The sequence below is a fragment of the Salmo salar genome, chromosome ssa09 (genome assembly GCF_905237065.1).
Source record: "Salmo salar chromosome ssa09, Ssal_v3.1, whole genome shotgun sequence".
In the NCBI taxonomy this organism is placed as follows: Eukaryota; Metazoa; Chordata; class Actinopteri; order Salmoniformes; family Salmonidae; genus Salmo; species Salmo salar.
The window spans coordinates 53,040,086-53,060,166 of NC_059450.1; the positions used below are offsets into that span (position 1 = coordinate 53,040,086).

The 20,081-nt window shown below is 52.9% G+C and overlaps 1 protein-coding gene across 5 annotated transcripts in view; it reads right to left on the bottom strand.

The window, feature by feature from the left end:
* Nucleotides 1-20,081, bottom strand: part of LOC106591480 (attractin) — a 627,298-nt gene that overhangs the window by 403,110 nt on the left and 204,107 nt on the right. For all 5 annotated transcript variants that reach the window (XM_045723805.1, XM_045723804.1, XM_045723802.1 and 2 more), the window contains exons 9-11: nt 15,514-15,697; nt 5,998-6,152; nt 168-252 (exon numbers count right to left, since the gene is read on the bottom strand). In XM_045723805.1, coding sequence (XP_045579761.1) covers nt 168-252; nt 5,998-6,152; nt 15,514-15,697 — 424 coding nt within the window. The remainder of the gene's footprint in view (nt 1-167; nt 253-5,997; nt 6,153-15,513; nt 15,698-20,081) is intronic.

A 20,081-nucleotide genomic window follows, 5' to 3' on the forward strand; every position in this document is an offset into this window, starting at 1 on the left:
CACTATCTGTCCCAGTTTACAGTACAACATCTGTCCCAGTTTACAGTACAACAACTGTCCCAGTTTACAGTACAACATTTGCCACTCTGTCCCAATAGAAAGTGTCTCTGTACCTGACCAATCAGAGGGTGTTTCTGTACCTGACCAATCAGAGGGTGTTTCTGTACCTGTCGCTGATGATGGCTGTGTGTCCGAAGCGGTTGACATCATGGTGGAGGTCTGGTCTGGGAAGCACTGACCACTCATCACATGCTGAAGAGAAGAGAGGACGAGAGGACGAGAGGAGGGGACGAGAGGAGAGGACGAGAGGAGAGGACGAGAGGACGAGAGGAGTTAGACATTTCTATCTGTTGTTAAATCTGGACAATGAGAACATTCTAGAAAAGAAAGAGAAAACAGACAGGGAAAACGAAATTTGACAAAAAAAGGTAGAACTTATTAATGTAGCTACCCTCTGTGGTAGTAGAGGTAGTAGTAGAATGTATTGATGGAGCTACCCTCTGTGGTAGTAGAGGTAGTAGTAGAATGTATTGATGGAGCTACCCTCTGTGGTAGTAGAGGTAGTAGTAGAATGTATTGATGGAGCTTCCCTCTGTGGTAGTAGAGGTAGTAGTAGAATGTATTGATGGAGCTACCCTCTGTGGTAGTAGAGGTAGTAGAATGTATTGATGGAGCTACCCTCTGTGGTAGTAGTAGAATGTATTGATGGAGCTACCCTCTGTGGTAGTAGAGGTAGTAGAATGTATTGATGGAGCTACCCTCTGTGGTAGTAGTAGAATGTATTGATGGAGCTACCCTCTGTGGTAGTAGAGATAGTAGAATGTATTGATGGAGCTACCCTCTGTGGTAGTAGAGGTAGTAGGAGAATGTATTGATGGAGCTACCCTCTGTGGTAGTAGAGATAGTAGAATGTATTGATGGAGCTACCCTCTGTGGTAGTAGAGGTAGTAGAATGTATTGATGGAGCTACCCTCTGTGGTAGTAGAGGTAGTAGTAGAATGTATTGATGGAGCTACCCTCTGTGGTAGTAGAGGTAGTAGTAGAATGTATTGATGTAGCTACCCTCTGTGGTACTAGAGGTAGTAGTAGAATGTATTGATGTAGCTACCCTCTGTGGTAGTAGAGGTAGTAGTAGAATGTATTGATGGAGCTACCCTATGTGGTAGTAGAGGTAGTAGTAGAATGTATTGATGGAGCTACCCTCTGTGGTAGTAGAGGTAGTAGAATGTATTGATGGAGCTACCCTCTGTGGTAGTAGTAGAATGTATTGATGGAGCTACCCTCTGTGGTAGTAGAGGTAGTAGAATGTATTGATGGAGCTACCCTCTGTGGTAGTAGTAGAATGTATTGATGGAGCTACCCTCTGTGGTAGTAGAGATAGTAGAATGTATTGATGGAGCTACCCTCTGTGGTAGTAGAGGTAGTAGTAGAATGTATTGATGGAGCTACCCTCTGTGGTAGTAGGAGAATGTATTGATGGAGCTACCCTCTGTGGTAGTAGAGATAGTAGAATGTATTGATGGAGCTACCCTCTGTGGTAGTAGAGGTAGTAGAATGTATTGATGGAGCTACCCTCTGTGGTAGTAGGGTTAGTAGAATGTATTGATGGAGCTACCCTCTGTGGTAGTAGAGGTAGTAGTAGAATGTATTGATGTAGCTACCCTCTGTGGTACTAGAGGTAGTAGTAGAATGTATTGATGTAGCTACCCTCTGTGGTAGTAGAGGTAGTAGTAGAATGTATTGATGGAGCTACCCTATGTGGTAGTAGAGGTAGTAGTAGAATGTATTGATGGAGCTACCCTCTGTGGTAGTAGAGGTAGTAGTAGAATGTATTGATGGAGCTACCCTCTGTGGTAGTAGAGGTAGTAGTAGAATGTATTGATGGAGCTACCCTCTGTGGTAGTAGAGGTAGTAGTAGAATGTATTGATGGAGCTACCCTCTGTGGTAGTAGAGGTAGTAGTAGAATGTATTGATGTACCTACCCTCTGTGGTACTAGAGGTAGTAGTAGAATGTATTGATGTAGCTACCCTCTGTGGTAGTAGAGGTAGTAGTAGAATGTATTGATGGAGCTACCCTCTGTGGTAGTAGAGGTAGTAGTAGAATGTATTGATGGAGCTACCCTCTGTGGTAGTAGAGGTAGTAGTATAATGTATTGATGTAGCTACCCTCTGTGGTAGTAGAGGTAGTAGAATGTATTGATGGAGCTACCCTCTGTGGTAGTAGTAGAATGTATTGATGGAGCTACCCTCTGTGGTAGTAGAGGTAGTAGAATGTATTGATGGAGCTACCCTCTGTGGTAGTAGTAGAATGTATTGATGGAGCTACCCTCTGTGGTAGTAGAGATAGTAGAATGTATTGATGGAGCTACCCTCTGTGGTAGTAGAGGTAGTAGTAGAATGTATTGATGGAGCTACCCTCTGTGGTAGTAGGATAATGTATTGATGGAGCTACCCTCTGTGGTAGTAGAGATAGTAGAATGTATTGATGGAGCTACCCTCTGTGGTAGTAGAGGTAGTAGAATGTATTGATGGAGCTACCCTCTGTGGTAGTAGAGGTAGTAGTAGAATGTATTGATGGAGCTACCCTCTGTGGTAGTAGAGGTAGTAGTAGAATGTATTGATGGAGCTACCCTCTGTGGTAGTAGAGGTAGTAGTAGAATGTATTGATGGAGCTACCCTCTGTGGTAGTAGAGGTAGTAGTATAATGTATTGATGTAGCTACCCTCTGTGGTAGTAGAGGTAGTAGAATGTATTGATGGAGCTACCCTCTGTGGTAGTAAGAATGTATTGATGGAGCTACCCTCTGTGGTAGTAGAGGTAGTAGAATGTATTGATGGAGCTACCCTCTGTGGTAGTAGTAGAATGTATTGATGGAGCTACCCTCTGTGGTAGTAGAGATAGTAGAATGTATTGATGGAGCTACCCTCTGTGGTAGTAGAGGTAGTAGTAGAATGTATTGATGGAGCTACCCTCTGTGGTAGTAGGATAATGTATTGATGGAGCTACCCTCTGTGGTAGTAGAGATAGTAGAATGTATTGATGGAGCTACCCTCTGTGGTAGTAGAGGTAGTAGAATGTATTGATGGAGCTACCCTCTGTGGTAGTAGAGGTAGTAGTAGAATGTATTGATGGATCTACCCTCTGTGGTAGTAGAGGTAGTAGAATGTATTGATGGAGCTACCCTCTGTGGTAGTAGAGGTAGTAGTAGAATGTATTGATGGATCTACCCTCTGTGGTAGTAGAGGTAGTAGTAGAATGTATTGATGAGGCTACCCTCTGTGGCCTTGAGACACACGGCTTCCACATCGTGTTACTACCCTACAGTCTCTCTCTGCAGTACTGTTGTGGGTACACCGCTCTCTCTGATGGTCCTGACTGCTAACAGCAGGGAAGACAACAGCAGATTGACGATCAGTTCTGAACTAACGTCAGGAGAAGAAACAGTCTTAAATCGTCCGTTATAATAAACAGGCCTTAAATCGTATTTTCTAATGACTTCAGCTCGTTAAGAAGGAACCATTAGTTCTCAGAGCAAGTCAGTCAGTCTCTGCCATAATTACACTACAATTACCTAGCTTTCACCAGAGGCCCATTCTTCCGAGAGGGTTCTCAGAGATTATAGCCATGGCTGTGTACATCCTGCCCCAAGCCGACAGCAAAAAGCTCTCAAAGATCTTCGTTTGACCCTGAACAAACTGGAGACCACATTCCCGGAGGCAGTGTTCATTGTTGCGTGGGGCTTTAACAAAAGTAATTTGAGAACCATGCTCCCAAATTTTTATCAACACAGCGACTGTCTAACTCGCAAAAATTCCACTCTTGACCACTGCTACACGCCTTTCCGACACGGGTATATGGCCCTCTCACGTCCTCCTTTTGGCAAATCAGACCATGCCTCCATCTTGCTTCTCCCCACCTACAAACAAAGAGGGAAGTTCCAGTGGTACAGCCGCAGCTTTGGTCCGGCCAATCAGAATTTGCGCTGATAACGTGGACTGGAATATGTTCCGAGTCGCCTCTGAAGATCATCAATGAACATACCGACTCAGTCACTGGATTCATGAAAAAAAATGCATAGATGATGTGATACCGAGTGGCTTTCAAAATGCCTTCCCTGTAGCTCAGTTGGTAGAGCATGGTGTTTGCAACGCCAGGGTTGTGGGTTCGATTCCCACGGGGGGCCAGCACTGAAATGAAATGTATGCATTCACTACTGTAAGTCGCTCTGGATAAGAGCGTCTGCTAAATGACTAAAATGTAAAAAAAATAAAATGTAAAATGTAAAATATTCTCCAATCAAAAACCGTGCATTGATAGCAGCCTTATACCGGCTAAGCTAAACACCTTTTTCTCAAGATTCGAGCACAATGACCCTGATCTGCAGAGGAGACAACACAATGACCCTGATCTGCTGAGACGACAACACAATGACCCTGATCTGCTGAGACGACAACACAATGACCCTGATCTGCTGAGGAGACAACACAATGACCCTGATCTGCTGAGGAGACAACACAATGACCCTGATCTGCAGAGGAGACAACACAATGACCCTGATCTGCTGAGACGACAACACAATGACCCTGACCTGCTGAGACGACAACACAATGACCCTGATCTGCTGAGGAGACAACACAATGACCCTGATCTGCAGAGGAGACAACACAATGACCCTGATCTGCTGAGACGACAACACAATGACCCTGATCTGCTGAGGAGACAACACAATGACCCTGATCTGCTGAGGAGACAACACAATGACCCTGACCTGCTGAGGAGACAACACAATGACCCTGATCTGCTGAGGAGACAACACAATGACCCTGATCTGCTGAGGAGACAACACAATGACCCTGATCTGCTGAGGAGACAGCACAATGACCCTGATCTGCTGAGACGACAACACAATGACCCTGATCTGCTGAGGAGACAACGTGGGCTACACACTCACAGTCTCCACTGAGGACCAATGTAAGTCCTTTGTACCCTCGCAAGGCTGCCGTCCCAGACGGCATTCCTATCCGTACCCTCGGAGCATGTGCAGACCGGCTGGCTGTTGTGTTCTGACATTCTCAATCTCACCCTATCCCAAGGCCCCACCTGCTTCAAGATGTCCGCTATCGTCCCACTGCCCAAGAAAAGGGAAAGTAACTGAACTGAATGACTACCGACCAGTAACACTCACTTCCTTCATCATCAAGTGCTTCGAGAGGCTAGTCAAAGACCACATCACCACCCTCTCTCCAATTCGCCTACCGCCTTGACAGATCCACGGACGACGCAATCGCCATGGCACTGCACCACTGCCCTCACCCACCTGGACAAAAGGAACGCTTACGTGAGGACGCTGTTCAACGACTACAACTCGACCTTCAATACCATAGTATCCTATTAGCTCATTACAAAGCTCATAGGCCCTGGGCCTGATCTCCTCCCAACTGAGGGCAGGAGGAAGAGGACCTACTGTACTAGTACCGTAAATGAAGTCAAATTGTATTTGTAACATGAGCCGAATACAATGGGTGTAGACTTTACCCTGAAATGGCTTGTTTACGAGCACTTCACAACGATGTGGAGTAAAAATAAATACACATATATATATATATAAATACACATATATATATATATATATATATATATATATATATATATATATATAGATATATATATACTAGACTTGTGTGCTATTATACGCACTACCCATAAGGCTCTGGTCAAAAGTAGTGCGTTATATAGGGAATAGGGTGCCATTTGGGATGCAGAGTGTAACGGTCCGGCAGCCATCTTAGCTCCTTTCAAGAGATCAGTCTCTGCTGTTCTTTTAATGAACTAACAAACTTTAGACTGACATAAAGTATAGGTGTTGTTATTAATGTTTATGAGAGGTCATGAGGCTGTTATACCCAGGTCGTAGACAATGAAGTATCTATGAATGTTTATGAGTGTCATAAGAATGTTATAAGCAGTCATAAGGCTGTCGTAAGGCAGTCACATACCCAGGTCATAAGCCATGAAGTCCGAGGAGAAGCACTTGGCTCCGTGGCTCATGGACGTGTCGTTGTGAGTGTTCCCTCCAAACACCAGCATGGTTCCACTAACGATGACCGCCGTGTGGAGGTACCGGAAGAACCCGCTGTCCTTTAGAACCGTCCTGGAGAACATACAGAATCATGGAGAACATCAACAGGACACAAACAAATCAGCATCCCAAATGGCACCCTATTCCCTATGGGTCCTGGTCAAAAGTAGTGCCCTATTCCCTATGGGTCCTGGTCAAAAGTAGTGCCCTATTCCCTATGGGCCCTGGTCAAAAGTAGTGCCCTATTCCCTATGGGTCCTGGTCTAAAGTAGTGCCCTATTCCCTATGGGTCCTGGTCAAAAGTAGTGCCCTATTCCCTATGGGTCCTGGTCTAAAGTAGTGCCCTATTCCCTATGGGTCCTGGTCTAAAGTAGTGCCCTATTCCCTATGGGCCCTGGTCAAAAGTAGTGCCCTATTCCCTGTGGGTCCTGGTCTAAAGTAGTGCCCTATTCCCTATGGGCCCTGGTCAAATGTAGCGCCCTATTCCCTATGAGTCCTGGTCAAAAGTAGTGCCCTATTCCTTATGGGCCCTGGTCTAAAGTAGTGCCCTATTCCCTATGGGCCCTGGTTAAAGTAGTGCCCTATTCCCTATGGGCCCTGGTCAAAAGTAGTGCCCTATTCCCTATGGGTCCTGGTCTAAAGTAGTGCCCTATTCCTTATGGGACCTGGTCTAAAGTAGTGCCCTATTCCCTATGGGCCCTGGTCAAAAGTAGTGCCCTATTCCCTATGGGTCCTGGTCAAAAGTAGTGCACTATTCCCTATGGGCCCTGGTCTAAAGTAGTGCCCTATTCCCAATGGGCCCTGGTCTAAAGTAGTGCCCTATTCCCTATGGGCCCTGGTCTAAAGTAGTGCCCTATTCCCAATGGGCCCTGGTCTAAAGTAGTGCACTATGTTGGGAACAGGTTGAGATACACCCAGTACCAACACCACCAGGTACATTCATCCTAACAAACCGTAATACAGTATCAACACAGAGCATGAGGCATGTGTTGCAATGGTGGTTACTAGAGAGTAGACAATACGTTAATATGAGGTCAGTTAAACACTGTAGAGAGCAGATTACTGTTAACATGGGTGTTTGAACAGGGCATATTCACAGATATTAAAACATCCATGTTAGTCGCTCTGGATCAGAGTAGTAGTAGTAATAGTAGTAGTAGTAGTAGTAGTAGTAGCAGTAGTAGTAGCAGTAGCAGTAGGAGTAGTAGCAGTAGTAGTAGTAGTAGTAGAAGTAGTAGTAGTAGTAGTAGTAGTAGTAGCAGTAGCAGTAGTAGTAGCAGTAGTAGTAGTAGTAGTAGCAGCAGCAGCAGTAGCAGTAGTAGTAAGAGTAGTAGCAGTAGTAGTGGTGGGAACGAAGTGAGGTGGTGGCGGCGGTGGTGTGGTGGTGGCGGTGGTGGTGGTGGGGTGGTGGTGGCGGCGGTGGTGGTGGCGGTGGTAGTGGTGGTGGTGGTGGTGGTGGTGGTAGTGGTGGTGGTGTGATGTGTGGATGTGGTAGCCGCGGTGGTGGTAGTGGTGGTGGTAGTGGTGGTGTGGCGGTGGTGGCGGTGGTGGTAGTGGTGGTGGTGGTGGTGGTATGCGGTGGTGGTGGTGGTGGTGGTGGTGGTGGTGGTGGTGGTGGTGGCGGCGGCGGTGGCGGTGGTGGTGAGGTGGTGGCGGTGGTAGTGGTGGCGGTGGTGGTAGTGGTGGTAGTGTGGTGTGTGGTGGTAGTGTAGCGGTGGTGGCAGCGTGGTAGTGTAGTGTGTAGTGGTGTGGCAGCGGCGGCGGTGTCGGTGTTGGGTGTGGCGTGGCGGTGGTGGCGTGGTGGTGGTGGTGGTGGTGGTGGTGGTGGTGGCGGTGGCGGTGGTGGTGGTGGTGGTGATGGTGGTGGCGGTGGTGGTGGTGGTAGTGAGTGGTGTGTAGTGGTGGCAGCGCGGCGGTGGCGGTGTGGTGAGGTGGTGGCGTGGTGGTGGTGGTGGTGGCGGTGGTGGTGTGGTGGAGTGGTAGTGGTAGTGGCGGTGGTGGCGGCGGTGGTGGTTGGTGTGGTATGGCAGCGCCGGTATCGGTGGTAGTAAGGTGGTGGCGGTGGTGGTAGTAGCGTTGTGTGGTGTGTTTGGTAGTGCTGGTGGTGGTGGTGTGGTTGTGGCGGTGGTAGTGGTGGCGGTGGTGGCGGTGTGGGTGGTGGTGGTGGTGGTGGCGGTGGTAGCGGTGGTGGTGGTGGTGGCGGTGGTGGCGGTGGTGGTGGTAGTGCGGTGGTGGTGGTGGCGGTGGTAGTGGTGGTGGTAGCGGTGGTAGTGGTTGTGTGGTGTAGCGGTAGTGGTGGTAGCGGTGGTGGTAGTGGCGGCGGCGGCGTAGTGGTAGCGGCGGTGGTAGTGGCGAGTGGTGGTGGCAGCGGTAGTGTGGTGGTGGCGGCGGCGGTGGTGTTGCGGAGTGGAGTGGTGGCGGCGGTGGTGGTGGTAGGTGGCGTGGTGTGTGGTGTAGTGGTGGTGTGGTGGTGTGTGGCGCTGTGTGTTTGTGTGTGGTGTGCGGTGGTGGTAGTTTGTGTGTGGTGGTTGGCTTGTTGTTGTGGTGTAGTGGTGTGGTGGCGGCGGCGGTGGCGGTGGTGGTGGTGGTGGGAGTGGTGGTGGTGTGGCTGTAGTGGTGGTGGTGGTGGAAGTGGTGGTAGTGGTAGTGTGTGTAGTGGTGAGTGTGGTGGCGGCAGCAGCGGTATCGGTGGTGTGGGTGGTAGCTGGTGGTGGTAGTGAGTGGTATGCTGTGTTGTGTGGTGTAGTGGTTGTGAGTGACGTGTGTGGTGGTGGTGGCGGTGGTATGGTGGCGGTGGTAGTGTAGCGTGGTGGTGAGTGGCGGCGGCGGCGGCTGGTGGTGGCAGCGGTGGTAGTGGCGAGTGGTGGTGGCAGCGGTGGTAGTGGTGGTGGCGGCAGGTGGTGTTGGCAGGTGAGTGTTTTGGTGTGTGGTGTGGTTGGTGGTGGTAGCGGCGTGGTGTGGTGGCGGCGGTGGTGGTGGTAGTAGCGGTGATGTGAAGTGTAGTAGCGGCAGCGGTCGTGAGCGGAAGTGAGGTGGTGGCGGCGGTGGTGGTGGTAGTGGTAGTGGTGGTGGTGGGGTGGTGGTGGCGGCGGTGGTGGTGGTGGCGGCGGTGGTGGTGGCGCGGTGGTGGTGGTGGTGCGGTGGTAGTAGTGGTAGTGTGTGGCAGCGGTGTGTGGTCGTGGTGGTGGCGGTGGTGGTGGTGGTGGTGGTAGCGGCGGTGGTGGCGGCGGTGGTGGTGTGAGTGGCGGTGGTAGTGGTAGCGGTGGTGGTGGTAGCGGTGGCGGCGGCGGTGGAGTGGCGGCGGCGGCGGTGGTAGTGGTGGCGGTGGTGGTGGCGACGGCGGTGGTGGTGGGAGTGGCGGTGGTGGTGGCGGTGGCGTGGAGTGGTGGTGGTAGTTGGTGGTAGTATAATGGTGGTAGTGGTAGTGGTGGTGGTAGGGTGGTGGTGCGGTGCGGTGGGAGTGTGGCGGTGGTAGTGGTGGAAGTGGTGGTAGTGGTAGTGGTATGGTGGCGGTGGCGTGTGTGTGCGTGTGTGTGTGGTGGCCGTGGCGGTGGTGGTAAGGTGGTAGCGTGGTGGTGGTGGGAGCGGAGTGGAGTGGTGGCGCGGTGGTAGTGGTGGTGGCGGTGGTGTGGTGAAGTGGTGGTGGCGGCGGTGGTGGTGGCGGTGGTGTGTGTGGTGGTGGTGTGGTGTGGTGGTAGTGGTGGTGATGTTTGTGGCGGCGGCGGTGTGTGGTGTGGTGGTAGTGGTGGTGTGCTGTGGTGTAGTGTGGTGTATGGTGGTGGTAATGGTAGTGGTGTGTAGTGGTGGTGGTGGTGGTGAGTGGTGGTGGCAGCGCGGCGGTGGCGGTGGTGGTAAGGTGTGGCGGTGGTGGTGGTAGTGGTAGGCGGTGTGGTGTGTGTGGTGGGAGTGGTAGTGGTGGTAGCGGTGGTGGCGGCGGTAGTAGTGGTGGTAGTGGTAGTGGTAGTGTTCAGCGGCAGCGGTATCGGTGGTATAAGGTGGTAGCGGTGGCAGTGGTGGCGGTAGTGGTGGTGGTGGTGGTGGTGGTGGTGGTGTGGCGGTGGCGGTGGTAGTGGTGGTAGTGTGGTGGCGGTGGTGTATGTGGTAGTGTGTAGTGATGTGGCGGCAGCAGGTGGCGGTGGTAGTGAGGTGGTAGCGGTGGTATGGTAGTGTACGTGGTGGTAGTGGTTTGGTGGCGGTGGTGGCGGGGTGGTAGTGGTAGTGGTAGTGGTGGCAGCGGCGGCGGTATCGGTGGTAGTGGGGTGGTAGCGGTGTAGTGGTAGCGTGGTTGGTGTGGTGGTAGTGAGTGTGATGGCTAGTGGTGTAGTGGTAGTGGTAGTGGTGGTGGCGGTGGTGGTGTAGCGGTGGTGCGGTGGTGGGAGTGGTAGTGGTGGTGTGGCGGTGGTGGCGGTGGTAGTGGTGGTGGCGGTGGTAGCGGTGGTGGTGGTGGTGCGGTGGTGGTAGTGGCGGTGGTGGTGGTGGTGGTGGCGTAGTAGTGGTGTAGTGAGTGGTGGTGAGTGGTGGTGGCGGTAGTGGTGGTGGCGGTGGTGGTGGTGGCAGCGCGGCGGTGGTAGTAGCAGCGGTGGTGGTGGCGGAGTGGTGGTGGCAGCGGTGGTAGTGGTGGTGGCGGCGGCGGCGGTGGTGATTGCGGAAGTGAGAGTGGTGGCAGTGGTAGTGAGTGGTAGTGGCGGTGGTGGTAGTGGTAGTGGTGGTGGTGGTGGTGGTGGGTGGTGGTGGCGGCGGCGGTGGTAGTGGTAGTGGTGGTGGTGGTGTGTGTAGCGTGGTGGTGTGTGTGGTGTGGTAGTGGTAATGGCGGTGGTAGTGGTATGTGTGTGGTGTAGTGTGGTGGCGGCGGCAGCGGTGGCGTGTAGTGGGTGGTGGAGTGGTGGTGTGGTGGCGTGGTGTGGTGGTGGTGGTGGAGTGGTGGTAGTGGTAGCGGTGGTGGTAGTGGTGGTAGTGGTGGTTGTAGTTGTGGCGGGGTTCTGTTGTGGTAGCTTTAGTGTAGTGGTGGTGGTGTGGTGGTGTTTTTGCGGTGCGGTGTGGTGGTGGTGGTGGCGGTGATGGTAGTGGCGGTGGTGGTAGTAGCGTGTAGTGAGTGCGGCGGCGGGTGGTTGCGGCGGTGGTGGTGGCGGAGTGGTGGTGGCAGCGGTGGTGGTGTGTGGCAGCGGCGGTGGTGATGGCGATGGGTGTGTTGGTTTGGTTGTAGTTGTGTGGCGCGGTGGTGAGTAGTGGCAGCGGTGGTGTAGTAGTAGCGTGTATGAAGTGGTAGTGGCAGCGGCGGTCGTGGGAGCGGAAGTAGAAGTGGTGGCGCGGTGTGGTGGTGTGGTATGTGGTGTGTGTGGCGCGTAGTGGTGGTGGCGGCGGTGGAAGTGGTGGCCGTGGTGGTGGTGATGGCTGGTGGTAGTGGTGAGTGGTAGTGGCAGTGGTGTGGTGGTGGCGGTGGTGGTGGCAGTGATGAGTAGTGGTGGTAGTGGCAGCGGTGGTGGCGGCGGTGGTGGTAGTGGTGGCGGTGTGTGGTGGCGGTGGTGGTGGTAGCGGTGGCGGCAGCGGTGGGTGGCGGCGGCGGCGGTGGTGGTGGTAGCGGTGGTAGTGGCGGCGCGGTGGTGGTGGGAGTGGGGTGGTGGTGGCGGTGGCGGTGGAAGTGGTGGTGGTGGTGGTGGTGGTGGCGGTGGTAGTGGTGGTAGTGGTGGTGGTGGTGCGGTATGGTAGCGGGTGGTGGTGTGGTGGTGGTGGTGGTGGCTGTGGTGGTGGTGTGGCGGTGGTAGCGTGGTGGTGGTGGTGGCGGTGGTGGTAGGTGGCGGTGGTGGTGGTGGTGGTGGTGCGTTAGTGTACGTGTGGTGGTAGTAACGGCGGTGGTAGGTATGTAGTGGTGTATGGTTGCGGTAGTGTACTGGCGGTGGTGTGGTAGCGGCAGCGGCAGCGGTGGTAGTGGCGGCAGTGGTGGAAGCGAGTGGTAGTGGCGGCGGTGGTGGTGGTGGTGGCGGCGGTGGCGTGGTTTGGTGAGTGGTGGTGGTGGTGAGTGGTAGTGGTGTGGTAGATGGTGGCGGCGGTGGTAGTGGTGGTGCACGGTGGTGAGTGTAGTGGCGGTGGTAGTGGAGTGGTATGGCAGCAGCGGTCGTGGGAGCAGAGTGGAGTAGTGGCAGCGGTGGTGGTAGTAGGTGGCGGTGGTAGTGGTAGATGGTAGTGGTGGTGGTGGTGGTGGTGTGGTAGTGTGTAGCAGCGGCAGTATCAGTGGTGGTGAGGTGGTGGCGGTGTAGTAGTGGTATAGTGGTGGCTGGTGTGGTGGTGGTGGTGGTAGTGATGATGGCATGGCGTTGGTGTAGTGGTGGCGGTGGTAGTAGTGGCGGTGGTAGTGGCGGTGGTAGTGGTGGTAGTGGCGGTGGTGGCAGCGGTGGTAGTATAGTGCATGTGGTGGTGGCGTGTAGTGGTGCGGTGGCAGCGGGTGAAGTGGCAGCGGCAGCGGTGGTGGTGGTGGCAGTGGTATGGCAGCGGCGGTGGTGAGTGGGAGTGGTGGTGGTGGTGGCGGTGGCGGTGGTAGTGGTGGTGGTGTGTGGTGGCGGTTGGTGGTAGTGTGGTGAGTGAGTGTGGCGGTTGTGTGGCGGTGGTAGTGGTGGTGGTAGTGGTGGCGGTGGTGGCGGTGGTGGTGGTGGTGGTGGCGGTGGTAGCGTGTGTGGTGTGGCGGTGGTGGTAGTGTTGTGTGGTGAGTGGCGGTTGGTGTAGGTTATGTGTAACGGCGGTGTAGTGGTGGTTGTGTGATGTAGTGCGGTGGTGTCTGCGGTGTGTGGTGGCAGCGGCAGCGCGGTGGTGTGGCAGCGGTGGTAGTGGCAGAGTGGTGGTGGCGGCGGTGGTGGTGGTGGCCGGTGGCAGTTTTGGCGGTGGTGAGGGTGGTGGTGGTAGTGTGTGGTGGTGGTGGCAGCAGTGGTAGTGTGGTAGCGGCGGTGGTGTGTGGTGGTAGCGTGGTGTGGAGGTGGTGGTGGCGGCGGCGGTCGTGGGAGCGAAGTGGAAGTGGTGGCAGCGGTAGTGTGTGGTGGCAGTGGTGGTGGTGGAGTAGTGGTGGTGGTAGCGGTGGTAGCAGTGGTATGGTAGTGTGGTAGTGGCGTGTGGTAGTGGTTGGTGGCGGTGGTAGCGGTGGTAGTGGTGGTGGCGGTGTTGTGGTGGCGGTGGTGTGTGGTGGTAGCGGTGGTGGTGTGGTGGTAGTGGTGGTAGTGGTGGTGGTTGGTGTGGTGGTGGTGGCGGTGGTATGTGGCGGTGGTGGTGGTGGCAGCGGCGGCGCGTGGTAGTGCAGCGGTGGTGGTAGCGGAGTGGTGGTGGCGGCGGTGATGATGGTGGCGGCGGTGGTGGTGGCGGTGGTGGTGTGGTGGTGGTGGTGGTGGTATGTGGTGATGAGTGGCAGCGCGGTGGTAGTGTGTGGTAGTGTTGTGGTGGTGTAGTGTGTGGTGCGGTGGTAGTGGTGGTAGTGGTGAGTGGTGTAATGGCGGTAGTAGTGGTGGTGGTGTGGTGGTGGTAGTGGTGCAGCGGCAGCGGTGGCGGTGGTGGTAAGGTGGTAGCGGTGGTAGTGGTAGTGGTGAGTGGCAGCGCGGTAGTGGTGTAGTGGCGGTGTGTGAAGTAGGGGTACGGCGGCGGTCGGTGAGCGGAATGAAGCGGTGCCAGCGGTGGTGGTGGTGGTGGCGGTGGTAGTGGTGGAGTGGTGGTGGCGGCGGTGGTAGTGGTGGCGGCGGTGAGTGGTGGCAGCGGTGGTGGTGGTGGTGGCGGTGGTAGTGGTGGTGGTGGCGGCGTGTGTTGGTGGTAGTGGTAGGTGGTGTGGCGGTGGTGAGTGTGGTGGCGGCGGTGGTGGCGGCGGTGGTAGTGGTGTGGCAGCGGTGGTGGTGGCGGTGGTAGTGGTGGCGGTGGCACACGGTGATGGCGGCGGCGTAGTGTGGTAGTGTGGTGCGGCAGCGGTGTGGTGGGAGTGGCGGTGTGGTGGCGGTGGCGGTGGTGGTGGTGGTGGTGGTGGTGGTGTGGTGGTGTGGTGGTGGCGGTAGTGGTGGTGGTGGTGTGAGTGGCGGTGGTGGTGGTGGCGTGGTAGTGGTGGTGGTGGCGGTGTGGTGGTGGCGGTGGTGGTGTAGTAACGCGGTGGTGGCGGTGGTGGTAGTGGTGGTGGTGGTAGTGGTGGTGGTAGCGTGGTGGTACTGCGGTGGTGGTGGTGGCAGCGGCGGCAGGTGGTAGTGGCGGCAGATAGCAGCGTGGTGGTAGCAGCGGTAGTAGTAGTGGTAGCAGCGGTAGCAGTGGTGTTGGCAGAGTGGAGTAGAAGTGATGGTAGTGGTGAGTGGTGTAGTGGTGGTAGTGGTGAGTGTGAGTGGTAGCCGTGGTGGCAGTGGTAGCAGCGGTAGTGGTGATGGTGGTGGCGGTGGTGGCAGCGGTAGTAGTGGTGGTGGTAGCGGTGGTGGTGGGAGTGGCAGTGAGTAGTGGCAGCGGTAGTGGTAGTGGTAGCGCAGTAGCAGTGGTATTAGCGAGTAGGTGAAGTAGTAGTAGTGGTGTGGGTGGTGGCAGCGGTGGTGGCGGTGGTGGCGGCGGTGGTGTGGTAGTGGTAGCAGTGGTAGTGAAGTGAGTAGTAGCAGCGGCGGTCGTGGAGCGGTAGAAGTGGTAGCGGCAGTGGTAGTGGTAGTGGCAGTAGTGATGGTGAAGTGGTGGTAGCAGCGGTGGTAGTAGTAGCAGCGGTGGAGTGGTGGCAGCAGTGGTAGTGGTGGTGGCGGTGGTAGTGGTGGAGTGGTGGTGGCGGCGGTGGTAGTGGTAGCGGCGGTGAAGTGGTGCAGCGTGTGGTGTGGTGGCTGGTAGTGGTGGTGTCAGCAGCGGTAGTGTGTAGTGGCGGTTGGTGGCGGTGGTGTGGTGGCGTGGTGGTATAGTGGTGAAGTAGCAGCGGCGGTTGTGGTAGTGGCAGTGGTAGTAGCAGCGGCGGTAGTAGTAGCAGTAGTAGTAGTAGTAGAAGAAGCAGCAGCAGTAGAAGTAGTAGCAGTAGTAGTAGTAGCAGTAGTAGCAGCAACAGTAGTAGTAGTAGTAGCAGTAGTAGCAGCAGTATTATCAGCAGCAGTAGTAGCAGTAGTAGTAGTAGCAGTAGTAGAGGTAAAATGGAGGCTAGACGTAATACAAACAACCTGGAAAGGGGCCTTCTCTGAAGTCTGTTAAACTGAACACTCAGTGCTCAGGTTCTACAGTTTTCATGTGTTCTCCACTCCAGGCTCTCCACTCCGGGCTCTACTCTCCGGGCTCTATTCTCCGGGCTCTACTCTCCGGGCTCTACTCTCCGGGCTCTATTCTCCAGGCTCTCCTCTCTCCGGGCTCTCCTCTCTCCGGGCTCTCCTCTACTCTCTTCGGGCTCTATTCTCCAGGCTCTATTCTCCAGGCTCTCCTCTCTCCGGGCTCTACTCTCTCCGGGCTCTACACTCCGGGCTCTACTCACCATCGGCTGCGGTCCACGTCGTACTTGTACAGGTCTCCGGACAGTCCGTACTTGTTAGCGCTGAATGCCTTGTACCCTCCGTGGATGTAGACGGCTCGGGAGGAGGAGTCAAACACACTGCTGTGGCCGTACCCTCCCTGCACCAGGGCTCCATCCGTAACCACTGCACTCCACGTGTTCCTAGCTGGAGCAGTCACAGAACAGAGGGTTAGGGTTGGTTATGGCTGTTATAGTCAGGTATGGATTAGGGTTGGTTATGGCTGTTATAGTCAGGTATGGGTTGGTTATGGCTGTGTATAGTCAGGTATGGGTTAGGGTTGGTTTTGGCTGTTATAGTCAGGTATGTGTTGGTTATGGCTGTGTATAGTCAGGTATGGCTAAGGGTCGGTTAAGGCTGTGTATAGTCAGGTATGGGTTAGGGTTGGTTATGGCTGTGTCTAGTCAGGTATGGGTCGGTTATGGCTGTGTCTAGTCAGGTATGGGTTAGTGTTGGTTATGGCTGTGTCTAGTCAGATATGGGTTAGGGTTGGTTATGGCTGTGTATAGTCAGGTATGGGTTAGTGTTGGTTATGGCTGTGTCTAGTCAGGTATGGGTTAGGGTTGGTTATGGCTGTGTATAGTCAGGTATGGGTTGGTTATGGCTGTGTATAGTCAGGTATGGGTTAGTGTTGGTTATGGCTGTGTATAGTCAGGTATGGGTTAGGGTTGGTTATGGCTATGTATAGTCAGGTATGGGTTAGGGTCGGTTAAGGCTGTGTCTAGTCAGGTATGGGTTAGGGTTGGTTATGGCTGTGTATAGTCAGGTATGGGTTAGGGTCGGTTATGGCTGTGTATAGTCAGGTATGGGTTGGTTATGGCTGTGTATAGTCAGGTATGGGTTATGGTTGGTTATGGCTGTGTATAGTCAGGTATGGGTTAGGGTTGGTTATGGCTGTGTATAGTCAGGTATGGGTTGGTTATGGCTGTGTATAGTCAGGTATGTGTTAGGGTTGGTTATGGCTGTGTATAGTCAGGTATGGGTTAAGGTTGGTTATGGCTGTGTATAGTCAGGTATTGGTTAGTGTTGGTTATGGCTGTGTATAGTCAGGTATGGGACGGTTATGGCTGTGTCTAGTCAGGTATGGGTTAGGGTTGGTTATGGCTGTGTATAGTCAGGTATGGGTTAAGGTTGGTTATGGCTGTGTATAGTCAGGTATGGGTTAGTGTTGGTTATGGCAGTGTCTAGTCAGGTATGGGTTGGTTATGGCTGTGTATAGTCAGGTATGGGTTGGTTATGGCTGTGTATAGTCAGGTATGGGTTAGGGTTGGTTATGGCTGTGTGTAGTCAGGTATGGGTTAGGGTTGGTTATGGCTGTGTATAGTCAGGTATGGGTTGGTTATGGCTGTGTATAGTCAGGTATGGGTTAGGGTTGGTTATGGCTGTGCATAGTCAGGTATGGGTTAGGGTTGGTTATGGCTGTGTATAGTCAGGTATGGGTTAGGGTTGGTTATGGCTGTGTATAGTCAGGTATGGGTTGGTGTTGGTTATGGCTGTGTATAGTCAGGTATGGGTTAGGGTTGGTTATGGCTGTGTCTAGTCAGGTATGGGTTGGGGTTGGTTATGGCTGTGTATAGTCAGGTATGAGTTGGTTATGGCTGTGTATAGTCAGGTATGGGTCGGTTATGGCTGTGTATAGACAGGTATGGGTTTCTGTTGGTTATGGCTGTGTCTAGTCAGGTATGGGTTGGTTATGGCTGTGTATAGTCAGGTATGGGTTGGTTATGGCTGTGTCTAGTCAGGTATGGGTTGGTTATGGCTGTGTCTAGTCAGGTATGGGTTGGTTATGGCTGTGTCTAGTCAGGTATGGGTCGGTTATGGCTGTGTATAGTCAGGTATGGGTTAGGGTTGGTTATGGCTGTGTATAGTCAGGTATGGGTTAGGGTTGGTTATGGCTGTGTATAGTCAGGTATGGGTTGGGGTTGGTTATGGCTGTGTATAGTCAGGTATGGGTTAGGGTTGGTTATGGCTGTGTATAGTCAGGTATGGGTTGGGGTTGGTTATGGCTGTGTCTAGTCAGGTATGAGTTGGTTATGGCAGTGTCTAGTCAGGTATGGGTTGGTTATGGCTGTGTCTAGTCAGGTATGGGTTGGTTATGGCTGTGTCTAGTCAGGTATGGGTTGGTTATGGCTGTGTATAGTCAGGTATGGGTTGGTTATGGCTGTGTCTAGTCAGGTATGGGTTGGTTATGGCTGTGTCTAGTCAGGTATGGGTTGGTTATGGCTGTGTCTAGTCAGGTATGGGTCGGTTATAGCTGTGTATAGTCAGGTATGGGTTAGGGTTGGTTATGGCTGTGTATAGTCAGGTATGGGTTAGGGTTGGTTATGGCTGTGTATAGTCAGGTATGGGTTGGGGTTGGTTATGGCTGTGTATAGTCAGGTATGGGTTGGTTATGGCTGTGTATAGTCAGGTATGGGTTAGGGTTGGTTATGGCTGTGTATAGTCAGGTATGGGTTGGGGTTGGTTATGGCTGTGTCTAGTCAGGTATGAGTTGGTTATGGCTGTGTATAGTCAGGTATGGGTTAGTGTTGGTTATGGCTGTGTATAGTCAGGTATGGGTTGGTTATGGCTGTGTATAGTCAGGTATGGGTTAGTGTTGTTATGGCTGTGTATAGTCAGGTATGGGTTGGTTATGGCTGTGTATAGTCAGGTATGGGTTGGGTATGGCTGTGTCTAGTCAGGTATGGGTATGGGTTGGTTATGGCTGTGTATAGTCAGGTATGGGTTAGGGTTGGTTATGGCTGTGTCTAGTCAGGTATGGGTTAGGGTTGGTTATGGCTGTGTATAGTCAGGTATGGGTTGGTTATGGCTGTTATAGTCAGGTATGGGTTGGTTATGGCTGTGTCTAGTCAGGTATGGGTTGGTTATGGCTGTGTAAAGTCAGGTATGGGTTGGTTATGGCTGTGTATAGTAAGGTATGAGTTAGTGTTGGTTATGGCTGTGTCTAGTCAGGTATGGGTTGGTTATGGCTGTGACTAGTCAGGAATGGGTTAGGGTTGGTTATGGCTGTGTATAGTCAGGTATGGGTTAGGGTTGGTTATGGCTGTGTATAGTCAGGTATGGGTTTGTTATGGCTGTGTATAGTCAGGTATGGGTTGGTTATGGCTGTGTATAGTCAGGTATGGGTTAGTGTTGGTTATGGCTGTGTATAGTCAGGTATGGGTTAGGGTTGGTTATCGCTGTTATAGTCAGGTATGGGTTAGTGTTGGTTATAGCTGTGTATAGTCAGGTATGGGTTGGTTATGGCTGTGTATAGTCAGGTATGGGTTAGGGTTGGTTATGGCTGTGTATAGTCAGGTATGGGTTGGTTATGGCTGTGTCTAGTCAGGTATGGGTTGGTTATGTCTGTGTCTAGTCAGGTATGGGTTGGTTACGGCTGTGTCTAGTCAGGTATGGGTCGGTTATGGCTGTGTCTAGTCAGGTATGGGTTAGGGTTGGTTATGGCTGTGTAGAGTCAGGTATGGGTTAGGGTTGGTTATGGCTGTGTATAGTCAGGTATGGGTTGGTTATGGCTGTGTATAGTCAGGTATGGGTTGGTTATGGCTGTGTCTAGTCAGGTATTGGTTGGTTATGCCTGTGTCTAGTCAGGTATAGGTTGGTTATGGCTGTGTCTAGTCAGTTATGGGTTGGTTACGGCTGTGTCTAGTCAGGTATGGGTCGGTTATGGCTGTGTCTAGTCAGGTATGGGTTAGGGTTGGTTATGGCTGTGTATAGTCAGGTATGGGTTAGGGTTGGTTATGGCTGTGTATAGTCAGGTATGGGTTGGTTATGGCTGTGTATAGTCAGGTATGGATTAGGGTTGGTTATGGCTGTGTATAGTCAGGTATGGGTTAGGGTTGGTTATGGCTGTGTATAGTCAGGTATGGGTTGGTTATGGCTGTGTATAGTCAGGTATGGGTTAGTGTTGGTTATGGCTGTGTATAGTCAGGTATGGGTTGGTTATGGCTGTGTATAGTCAGGTATGGGTTAGTGTTGGTTATGGCTGTGTCTAGTCAGGTATGGGTTGGTTATGGCTGTGTATAGTCAGGTATGGGTTGGTTATGGCTGTGTCTAGTCAGGTATGGGTTGGTTATGGCTGTGTCTAGTCAGGTATGGGTCGGTTATGGCTGTGTATAGTCAGGTATGGGTTAGGGTTGGTTATGGCTGTGTATAGTCAGGTATGGGTTAGGGTTGGTTATGGCTGTGTATAGTCAGGTATAGGTTGGGGTTGGTTATGGCTGTGTATAGTCAGGCATGGGTTGGTTATGGCTGTGTATAGTCAGGTATGGGTTGGTTATAGCTGTTATAGTCAGGTATGGGTTAGTGTTGGTTATGGCTGTGTATAGTCAGGTATGGGTTGGTTATGGCTGTGTATAGTCAGGTATGGGTTGGTTATGGCTGTGTCTAGTCAGGTATGGGTTGGTTATGTCTGTGTCTAGTCAGGTATGGGTTGGTTCACGGCTGTGTCTAGTCAGGTATGGGTCGGTTATGGCTGTGTCTAGTCAGGTATGGGTTAGGGTTGGTTATGGCTGTGTATAGTCAGGTATGGGTT